The sequence below is a fragment of the Sorghum bicolor genome, chromosome 10 (genome assembly GCF_000003195.3).
Source record: "Sorghum bicolor cultivar BTx623 chromosome 10, Sorghum_bicolor_NCBIv3, whole genome shotgun sequence".
Lineage (NCBI taxonomy): Eukaryota > Viridiplantae > Streptophyta > Magnoliopsida > Poales > Poaceae > Sorghum > Sorghum bicolor.
The window spans coordinates 1,537,103-1,548,910 of NC_012879.2; the positions used below are offsets into that span (position 1 = coordinate 1,537,103).

The 11,808-nt window shown below is 43.4% G+C and overlaps 2 protein-coding genes across 2 annotated transcripts; one reads left to right on the plus strand and one right to left on the minus strand.

Moving 5' to 3' along the window:
• LOC8069048 (short-chain dehydrogenase TIC 32, chloroplastic) lies at positions 5,253-7,350 on the plus strand. The gene is made up of 5 exons (XM_002436353.2): positions 5,253-5,861; positions 5,973-6,215; positions 6,301-6,470; positions 6,592-6,638; positions 6,777-7,350. The coding sequence occupies exons 1-5, from the start codon at positions 5,506-5,508 to the stop codon at positions 7,041-7,043; spliced, it is 1,083 nt and encodes a 360-aa protein (XP_002436398.1). The 5' UTR covers positions 5,253-5,505; the 3' UTR covers positions 7,044-7,350.
• Positions 9,110-11,645, minus strand: LOC8069049 (BTB/POZ domain-containing protein At3g05675). Its single transcript, XM_002437699.2, has 2 exons — positions 11,352-11,645; positions 9,110-10,652 (listed from the first exon to the last, which is right to left on the minus strand). Exon 2 carries the CDS (start codon positions 10,589-10,591, stop codon positions 9,293-9,295), a length of 1,299 nt encoding a protein of 432 aa, XP_002437744.1. The 5' UTR covers positions 10,592-10,652; positions 11,352-11,645; the 3' UTR covers positions 9,110-9,292.

The window sequence follows — 11,808 nt, forward strand, 5'->3', positions numbered from 1 at the left end:
TCTTGTAATACCCTTCTACTGGTCATCATGATCTTGTACAACAATAAACATCACCTGGAAAATCAAGCTAAGGGAGATTAAAGAGAAAGTACATAAACAACACAACAAAATCATTGAGCAACTAACTTCTTTTTGTTACTACTGCAACCACGCACCCTCTCTTACATATATAAAAACATATTAAAAAAAAGAAACCACGCAGACTCACAAAAACAATTCCAAGAAAATCTCTGCGCAGATCCAAAGCCCCCACCACAACTTCTATTCTTGAGGCGCAGTCTCCATCAGCTTTTTTTTTTTGCCATCTTTTTCATGGCCGTTTGAATTTGTTTTGGCAAATGTGACCTGCTCCTCTTTGCTTCCCAGTCTTGGAGCTCGCTGCTTGCTCCCCACCCACCACCACTGGGCTCTTTCAAATTTTAAATTCGATTAATTTGAAAGCCCAACTGAAATCAAGCCCACCGGCCACGATTATCTAAGGACATCTCTTTCAGTTCGGCAGGACCTTTTAAATTTCCAGACTCATTATTTTGAAATGATAGGAATCCTTTTAGGTCAACAGAATTTCTTTTTAGGTTTGGTCTTTAAGTTAGCATATTAATAAGAAGAGAAATTTTGAAGTACAACAGGGAAAGCGTTTCTTTAATTAGAACAGTGAGCATTGAGCACATAGTAATTGCTCACGAATAGGGCTTTCCTAAGCCTGACTCCTTGTTTCTTCAGTTAGCTAGTTGATTAGAGCCAATTCACTTGCTAATGTAAAGGGCTCAAAAGACATTCTGGCTTGAACATACTCGAAGAGAAGGAATCAGTTCACAAATATCACAAGATGATGTAGCCAGTGCTACCAAGAGCACATCCACTTGAGTAACAAAACACACGACATATATAAAGAACATTATTGCCAATTGTAAAGGTAGAAGTTCATCCATGAGAGGCAGAAAAATGCATGCCGTCGCCTCTAGATTACGGCACGCCTAAATCAATAGGTCCTTTAGGTCGTCGCTCTTCTGTAATCGTGCCTAGAACTGGAGCCTGCATATTCCCTAAACACAATCGAGTGATAAATAAACTTTTTCGTTTGTAATTATCAAAAACAACATAATTTCTTGTGAGATGAGATGGCCAATACAGTGTGAATAATGAAAGCCTCTCTTTTCAAATTGAAATTACGATTTTGCCCCAATGTTTAGACCACCGATTAAACAAAAGTCATCTATATTTATTTTGTTGGAATGTGATTTTAGACCAACATATTAATTTGGCACGTTATGTTATTAGGTCGACTAAATTAATAATGTCTATTTGTTAGATAACCATTTGTCGCGATCGGTGGTAACATTAAGTCCACTAGGTAGATAGATGGTGAACGGGTCCTATCGGCTGGTCTATTATAGTGCAGAGGATATAGATCAGAGAAGGTCATATGTACCACACGTAGAAGATTGGATGACTTTTCTAACACACATGTTTGTATTTTGTGCAAATTATTCTTTCTATATATCTGTAGGAAAAAAAAGAATCCACTACGATGACTTCTTGTCATTCTACATATAGATATATCTACTATAATTACATCTTGAATGCATTTGTGGATATACATGTAATGACGGATATAAAAATTTATCGAAGAGGGAGGATCAAGTCATCTTCAACCTCTAAACCCCTTCGTCCTACCGCTCCCCTGTCCCACCACCACTAGACCATTCCCGCATATGTACACCCAAATCGATAAATATATGCTTACACATATGTCAGTGTCTGTATTCTAAAAATGATAATAAAAATTGTTAGAGTAATTGGGCCAGGCCCATTTTTCTATTCTAATAATTCAATAAACCTCAAAGGCCCACAATTAGTGTTAGGTGCAAAAGTGATTAGTACCAAATGGATTAATCACTAACAAGGCAATCAACTTAAATAGTGAGCCTTGGGATGCTCCAATAGACAAGTTGAGGAGGAGAACCGGAAAGCCACACGCGCGCCACCGCCCGCGTGCGCGACGGGCCGTGGGCTGGCCTTGGCCTTGGGGGAGGTTGAACGTACCTACGCCACCAACGACAACACCGCAGGAGGCGGTAACGACATCAACATGCCTGGTGGCTCACTATCCGCGGGTACCGGAAGTGCCACGCTAGGGTATAATGCCAATACTCTCTATGCGCTTTATTTTGTTTGTCTTGCTGAAAGTAGTAACAGTATCAAATATGAAGCTGTCACTTGCATGATACTTGTATTAGTATATTGGTTATCGTTTTTATGGAATAATACATGGTGTAAAATGACTAAATATCCAACAAAAACAAGTCTAATCATATATCATTAATAGATATAGTGCGAAAATGGTATTAGGGAAGAGTAGGCAGTAGTGGGGCGGGGCCGGGCCACGAGCACGCGCGGCACGATCACGATCAGTTGAACCCCGGGCACACGTACGTACAGCTCGTGTGGTGGATGATGAATGCATGACCCGCGCCAGTTGCGCACACGCGGCGATCAACAACACGACAGGCATGTGGATTATCGGAGGCATATGTATGGAGCACGCACGGGTGGAACACGAGACAAAAACACGCCGGGCCGGGTCGCCCGATGATGCGATAATATGCCTGCCTGCCTGCTAGCAGCTAGTAGCTCGATCTGGATCCCATCCAGAAGGCGACGTCTCGATCGCATGCATGTCCACAAGGGGTCGTCATCGTCGATGCGGCGCCATTATAAGACGACGACCGGCCGATCGATGATCCGATCCCATCATCCATCCATCCATCCATGGATATGATCCCCGGCCCGTCTACGTCTTTTGCATATATTTAGTCTATTCGTTTGAGTTTATTTGTAACCATTCAACGGATATTTTCTCTCGTATTTGTCTTGCGTGCGCGCGTACACTAAACAACATGTAGTACTTTCTCTCGATTAACGACCTGATTACTACAGCATCTATATACACGGTAGCGCTATTCTACACCGCAAGTCAAAATTTAGTAGAAAAAATACTAAACAGTACTGAGCAAACGTTTAATATCATTCATGACTACACTTAGAACCTAAAATACTAAAAAATAATGAAACATAAGTACTGAACAATACTGAATTTTGTTCAATACAATAATTTGGTTTAGAATACTATTCTACACCTAGGATGTAGAATAGCATATACATATATACACACACAACACAATACACATGGAACCAAGAAGACGACATGATCGAGCAACCTCGAGCTTGGCTCGTTCGGTTGCGTTCCTTGCGCGGTGGAATTTGTGTATACGATAAACTGTATTTCTATAGATTTTCTTTTTACTTTATTTATAGATATAGAATTTGTCAATCTATAACGACATTGGACCTATTCACTACGGCTGCAGGGCTTTTAGTTCATGTATAATTACTTGACACAGCATATATAAGAACAAGTCCTTTGTCAATAATCTCAATGTGGCGGCTCATTATCATATACCAAATGTTTATAAAAATAGAGTTTGCATGGGTTTTGTATCTAAAAAATCATGCGTATTAAGCGGTTTGTTTTCATGTTTCAATTTATTTTATAATTTTATAGTATATATAAGAAAAATAAAAAGACATGATTTTTCCCTCCGTCTTTGAAAGCTACCTTCCAATCCAAAAATGGAAACTAGAAGAAGCGGTTTTTTTTTGACGAACCGCATATACAAGGCTGTGTGCCAGTTTGTGCCGCAGGATTCAAAGTTTTTAGATTTTGGGTGTAACTAAACAAGATCCTGCTACCTCCATCCACACACACAAAATATAATTAAAGATTTATACAAGTCAAACTAATGTAACTTTAAATAAATTTATAATAAATAGCATTACTATTTATGTGTCCAATTAAATTTACCATAACTGATATATTTTATAATTAGTTTAATGATGCCATAAATGTTAGTATTTTTATATAATTTTGAACAAACATTAAATCATTTAATTCCTAAAAAGTGATAATTGCATTCTATAGGAAGGAATATCTATCTATCAGTCTGACTAACTATCTCTAAAAGATGAATCAAACACATTATATGGCCAGCGCACACAAAGGTGTATTTTTCTCTAATTTATTCTATCGCCTCTATATCTATATCTATATCTATATCTATATCTATATCTATATCTATATCTATATCTATATCTATATCTATATCTATATCTATATCTATGAGATTTTTTTGAGCCTGTTCGCTTGAGCTTATCAGCCGAATCTACTAGTCATTCAACAATGTTTTTGTCTCACAACAAATCAGCCAACAGTAGCCGAATCTGCTAGTCATTTGATAGTGTTTTTGTCTCACAACAAATCATCCAAGAGTACTTTCTGCCATAGATTATCAGCCAAACGAATAAGACGACGCGTTTGGTGCATAAAGATTTTTTTTTTGTCTGGTGCCTTGTGCATAAAGATGTGTTAAGACATAAGGCCAGTCTCAATGTATAGTTTCATGACACAGTTACCAAGACTATAAACTAGGTAACCGAGCCACATGAGTTTCATGGGGATGAAACTTCTTTCTCATCTGATGAAACTCCTTCATTCAATGACCCTGCCAAGTCAGCAATTGTGCTTATTATGTCACACCCTATTTAATATACATGACACTCTCATGAAACATGCATTGAGACTAGCCTAATAGTTATCTCGATTCTACGGTGTATTGAAACAAAGATTTTTTTTTTTGGGTCTATTACTCTCTTCTGGGTCTATTTGTCTCCCCACTCTCATGTGCATAAAAGTTATAAGTTTTCATGGAGACATGATAAGTTTGAGATAAACACCTTAATTAATTTATTACTGTATCAACAGACCTCACGACCCATGGATCGAGTTAAGAATAGCACGTGTTAAAAAAAAAAAGACATATACTGTAGTAAAGAGCTCGATCGGTTACAATGTATTGAGACGACAGACGACGCATTACCGATGTTTCGTCACAACTCACAACCTATATATCACAACCTACGGATACGATAGCTAGTATATATATAAATAAGAAATAAAGCAAACTTGCTACTAGTATATATATAAAAATAAATAAAGCAAAGATATTGCTAGTGATGGCGAGATGAAGCTTGACGCGCACAGCTCCGTCGCGCGCTGACTGACACGCCCGCGCGCACGCACGCCCGCGCCGCGGCGATGCCACTACTGACAACCCCATTCATGCATGCAACCTCCGATCCTGTATGTATTATTGTTCCCCGTACGTGCCAGCAAATAAACAAACAAACAAACAAACCATTCATTTCTGAGGCTGGAGCCCAGGCCCTCCCTCTCCCTCCCCTCTCTTTCCAGTGCAGCTGCGCTCGCGATCGAGCAAGAAGCGCCACCGCCACCGCCACCGCCACCGCCACTCCACTCCTCTCCCGCTGCTCTATCTATTTATACCCCCTACGTCTCCTACCTCCAGCGTCCACCTTCTCTAGCATATATAGGCGGCATAGCTATCTATATCCTACAGCGGCTGCCTGCTACAGTACCGATCGATCATGCTCACCTCGCTGCGGTACCTGGCCGGCACGGCGGGGCCGAGCGGCTTCGGCTCGCGGACGACGGCCGAGGAGGCCACGGCGGCCGGCCGTGACCTGGCCCACATCACCGCCATCATCACGGGCGCCACGTCGGGGATCGGCGCGGAGACGGCGCGCGTGCTCGCGAGCCGCGGCGCGCGCCTCGTGCTGCCGGCGCGGAGCCTCAAGGCCGCCGAGGAGGCCCGCGCGCGGGTCCGCGCCGACTGCCCGGGCGCCGACGTCACCGTGCTGCCGCTCGACCTCAGCTCGCTCGCCTCCGTGCGCCGCTTCGTCAAGCGGTTCCTCCACCTCGGCCTCCCCCTCAACCTCCTCGTGTATGCTGCTGGCCTGCTCCTCCTCCTCCTCCTCCTCCTGCTGCATCCATCACTAGTCCTCCCCTCCTCCATGGTCGGTCGCCTGCTGCTAACATATATATACACGTGCAGCAACAACGCCGGCAAGTACGCCGACCGCTTCGCCGTGTCGGAGGACGGCGTGGAGATGACCTTCGCCACCAACTACCTAGGCCACTTCCTGCTCACTCGCCTGCTGCTGGACAAGATGGCGGAGACGGCAAGGGACACCGGCGTCGAGGGCCGCATCGTCAACGTCTCCTCCACCATCCACAGCTGGTTCCCCGCCGACGACGACGCGCTCGCCTACCTCGACCGCGTCACCCGCAGGAAGATGTGCGTGCTCTGCTAGCTGCTCTGTTCCCCCGCCATCTGAAGCTAGCTCTGACTCACTCACTCACTGGCCTCACCAATGCAACAGACAGTATGATCCGACGAAGGCGTACGCGCTGTCCAAGCTCGCCAACGTCCTGCACACCAGAGCGCTCGCCGACCGGCTCAAGGAGATGGGCGCCAACGTCACGGCCAACTGCGTCCACCCCGGCATCGTCAGGACCCGTCTCATCCGCGACCGCGACGGACTCATCACCAGTACGCCGCCTTCTCTTCTTCATATGTTTTTTTTTTAACCCCTGATCGAACAGAGCTATTGTTGGTCCGGTTGAGGAAGCTAGACAGACGATCTCATGTCATGCATGCATGCTTACTGCAGACACAGTCTTCTTCTTGGCGTCCAAGCTCCTCAAGACGATTCCACAGGTCAGTGTTCACCACTCGCCTGATGATCAATCCTCTGCCCCCTGTTATATATATGCTGCTCTGCTCTGCTCTGCTCTGTTCTGTTCCATTGGTCTGTCAGAGCTCTGAATGAAATCGAAGCATCGTTCTTTCATTCAGGCGGCCGCGACGACGTGCTACGTGGCGGTGCACCCGGCGGTGGCCGGAGTGTCAGGGAAGTACTTCGCCGACTGCAACGAGGCCTCGCCGTCCAGGCTGGGCGCCAGCAGCGAGGAGGCCTCCAGGCTGTGGACCTTCTCTGAGAACATAACGGCAGAGAAGGTTCAGAAGACGACGAGTAGTGTCCATGTTGTCAGCACTGGATTATTCGGGCTCCAAGCACAGAGCTCGATCGTCCCAAACCGCGCCATGGCCCTTGCAGCGTAGGAGCCTCGAGATCTGCAAGTTTTGATCGCCTCCAGACCACCGATGTGCCCCTGATGAGATCACACATCCTGAAACATGTATGGAGAAAGTAGTATATCAGTCAGTCTCGGAAACCAGAGGAGATAGCAGTAAGCTAGCAATATATAAACATACAGAACAAAATCATAGTAGTATATGCCTTACATAAATATATATACTCCAGTGTAGCTTTATGCCTGCTTGTAAATATATAGCAAGTATATGCTAGTGTGTAATTGGTATTGCCGTCTGCAGCTGCAACAGTTGAAGCATGGGTTTTTCTCCTCCATTTCAGCTTTTGGTTTGAACTGTTCAAGACAAAGATGCACCTCATCAGCACAGTTTTTCCTCCCGTCGTCCATGTGTTGCACTTGCACTAGATTAGATTACACTAGATCAATGTTTTTCAACTCCACTAACCAAGGACAATGATTCCATCCATGGCACTAGATACTCTCCCTTTGGCCCCTTTCAGTAGTGGGCTTCACTATTCGCACGTCGTCATCTCTAATCATGCCTGGCATTAGCATCATATAGATAGCTTGTTTGTAGCTGAAGAAAAAGGGACCATGGATTTGGTTCTCAACCACAACAGGAGCAGTTTGCTGAATTTTCTAACGCGCCATGCACGGCGGCAGCACGCCAGCACGGGTGAAGAAAGGCAGCAGCAGCAGCAGCAGCAGCAAAGGAAGGAAAGAATCAGAAAGAAGGTTAAACATGCATGCTTGCAACTCAAGCTCCACTATAGGTCTGCTGCCAATTTGGCAATAGTTGACTAGGTAGGGGCTCATGGCACTACTCTACTCCTAAGGCGCGATTACTGTTCACACTTGTCAGAAAAGGGAGACCATAAAGAACAGTAGAACACACATGATCTATTAGGTAGAGGATTAAAAAATGATGGGCTGGGAAGACTCATTGTACCTCTAACTAGTTGTTAAACACCCCCTCTTTATGTTCCACTAAGAGGAAAGCCTCTTTCTAGGTAACCCTAACACATCAGGAGATAGAAGAATTAAGCTGGACACTTGCAAGCAAGCAATCATCCCTTGATTCCTTGCATCATAAAAAAGGTCACTTTCTACCAATAAGTACACAACTAAACCTACTAGATGTACTTAAAATCAAGTGATTGGCATGATTTAGGATATCATTAGCACGAGATTGGGCTCATGATGGCTGCGAAAACTGTTGATGATTAGCTGAAAGGCACAGAAGATTCCTGTGCCATAACGGGACAACTTAATAATGCACCGCCTTTCACAGAAGTGCCAAATCCCAAATGGTTCGGTTTGAAATGGCTAATGATGTATGAATGAATAAACAGATCAGTAGCTCTAGCTGGATTAGGATGGACCATAATTTAGTCCCACTATTTGAAATCAAGCAGTTTAATGAAGACAATGATCTCTATCAACTAAAATTCACAACCTATCTGATGGACCACTTTGTTAATTAACCTGTGCAATAGCTCTAAAGAATGACCTCCCTCGTGCTTGGCACGGCACGGCAATCTTATGACAAATTTTGTTTTCTTGCAAGGTGTTATCTGCATCAAAAGAATACATCTTAAAGGGACCGTATTTATTTTCCATTTGAGTAGCAGAGCAGAAGAGTCTAAAACTCCACCAAGAGTAGACTACCGTCAAGGCATCACGGTCATTTTTTTTTTCTGTTGATTCTACCAGTGCCCGTAACTTCATGTTAACGGATCTTCTCAAAAGGAATATAACTGTGCATTAAATTCTTAATGCACATCTATTTTCTAGATGTAACAAGATTAGGCTATTTTCCTTACTGAACATAAGCTGACAGACAGTCTACAGCGCCTGGCTAGTACTTCATGAAGTCCTCCAGGGTCAGTCCATGCTTAAGCAGTTCCAGTAAGAACAGGAGTAAAAGATCTGATTGGAACTGGGAGCTGCACACATGCACCTTCATAAGTTCAGAACCTCTTAACCTAGGTAACGAGGTAAGATAGTGGAAAAAGGATAAACGGTAGTTGCTCCCTGAACTGTACTCTAAAATATCTCAGTAAGTACAAGAAATAGATGAAAGTCAGTTCATATTTCCGAAGAAAATTGAACACTGCAATAAAACTAAAGTTTATAAAACATGAGCAGTTGCTTTACAACATACAACAATGGGAATATAGTTGGCATATACTTGGTACCAACCGGCTAGTTTAGCTGATCAGAGGCTACAACAAAAAGATCAAATTAACAGTAGTTTTACAAGCTAACTGTGGGGTTGCTAGATCCATTTAGTCCTCCCACAAGCCTTCTCTTTGCTGTTTTAGTGCGATAACACCACACCTCAAATGCCTCGGTGAGATCAGGGTACCTGAACTGCTCTGCATTCTTCATCCACTCTGACAGGATATCAGCCTGATCATCAGATGGCAATGCTAACACCATCGAGACTATTGCACTCTCAATATTCTGACACATGTCTGAATCCATCTGCAGAGATGTTTCATCCTTGCTATTTTCATCTAGCAAAGGTTTTGTCATTTGAATATAAGGAAGCCATGTCTTCAAGAGATGAACTCTAGATGATGCTGGGAGAACCACTGTGCCATAGCCAACAGCATCCAGGGCCTTCCCAGTTACTTCGATAAGCTTTGCCTTGACAGCCCACAAGCCTGAGCTATACTTCTTGTCGTGAACCACTGAAAGAATATGGTCCGAGATTTCTGACCAACCAGAAACAAAGGCGTGCATCATCTCAATCTTGGCCAACAGATTCGCTACCCAGTCAATGTCAGCTAAGCTACTCAGAATCCCTTTCTCTGCTAGATCAGGTGATTGATCAAACTCAGTTGCCAACAGATCAAGTCCAGTCCTAAGTCCGGATAACAGTTTTGTTGTACCTTCCTGCACCACAGATCTGACATCTTCATCCATCGTAACCAAAGCAGTTTCATCATCTTCATGGATCATAAAGTCAATTTGCTCCTGAGCAGAAGTCTTGAGGTCATCCAAGAAAGGAGGGAATGGTGTTTCCATGCACGTAGCAAATCGTATGGCAGAGATGAAAACATTCTTAACAGCGTCTGCACTGGGAGCATGCAGCCGAGCTAATAAAGACACTGCATCTGAGCCAAGGCTCCGAGCTACTTCTAAAATCTCCTCCTCCTCATTTTCATCCCATGAGGCAGCTTCAATGTATGCAATACATCCTTTGGTAACCAACTCACATCCGAGCGAATTTGATGCTCGAAGAACACCAAGAGCTGATTTAACAGAATCAAACGAATCGACAACTGATTCTCCAGGAAGATACATTAACTTCAACATCTTGACATAATGGTCATATTCAGCTCTTGGGCACTCAATTTCAATGCAACTATTAGAACGGATATCATTTTGACCAAGCCGGTCTGCAAAATACTTGCTGTTTTGGGAAAGAACAGATGAGTGGCAGGAAAACCATTCCGGCTGCTCATCAATCAGTTTAAAGCAAACACGGACATCACTTGTAGTATGGTCATCAAAGTTGTACCCTTCAACTAGTTTGACTGGCTCCATATTTCAGTTGAGATCACAGGTATCCTTTCTCCATGTTTGTTCACAACAAAAGTCCATGAAACTGCAGAAAAAGCAGAGAATTAACTGTGTCAGAAAAAAGAAAGTGCTGGTTATAAAGCCTATAGCACCACCGACACAAACAACATATTTGGATTTTTATGAACATTGCATCATTGTGTGACACAGTAGCAAAACTTAAATATGAGTCAAGTGCCAACATTCAGGAAATGTGGCAACTGCTTTTACAGTAATTTTGGCTACAATAATCCATTTTGGGTATGGGCACAGCATGGAAACTTCTAGTCTTATAAAATTTGAACCATATGATTTTACAAGTATATTTAATGCATATCACGATGTTGGGTTTTTCTGACTTGCTTCTATTGAAAAGATAGTCCATTTCCTTGTATTTCAACAAAACCTCAGTAAATGCCTAATTTCTACCTCTCTACTAATGGATTTTATTAAAAGAAGCTAGGGTATTAAACACTTTGAGTCGAGACTTGAACTAGCTACATACTAGTAAGTAATAAACTATCTCGGCTGTCTTTGCTATTTTAGCACTAAAACAGCATGCTGTGCTTAGGGGCAGATCCAGTAAAGGGACATGGGTGTACACATGTACACCCAATAATTTTTGCAAAAACTTCGAAGTTAGGAGGATTGTCAATCAAATAGCAAAATAGCTTTAGGTTAGGGTTTCGGTGCTCAGCTTCGCACAGCATAAGGGAAGGGAAAGGAAGAAAAGGGGTGGGAGTACCTGGTGGGTGCTCGTCGCCGGCGAAGGGACCAAGGAAAGCCTCAGCACCTGGCCTAGGGCGGCGGCGGCCCAACAGTCGTCTGGGAGCGAGAGAGAGAGAGAGAGAGAGAGAGAGAGAGAGAGAGAGGAGGCGGAGGGAAGAGGGATGCAGCGGACGGAAGGGGAAGAAGACGCATCGACGGCGGAATACGCTCCCGTCGGTCCCGAGTCGGCCCGCGCGTCCGCCCGGAATCTCCGTGCGGAATCGTGGCTTCAATGCTGATAGAGAGGAAAACAAGAAATTAAATTTTTCTAGAGTTTCCAATACAATTTTTTTTATATATAGTAGAGCACATTAAAAATAAAAAAGTACAAGTACCTAGATACAAAAGTGTTTATCCTATTAGTTTATTTTTTTTATTATTTAAATCGGCTAAAAATTGATAAATATATAGTAATTCATAGAAAAAACTAAAAA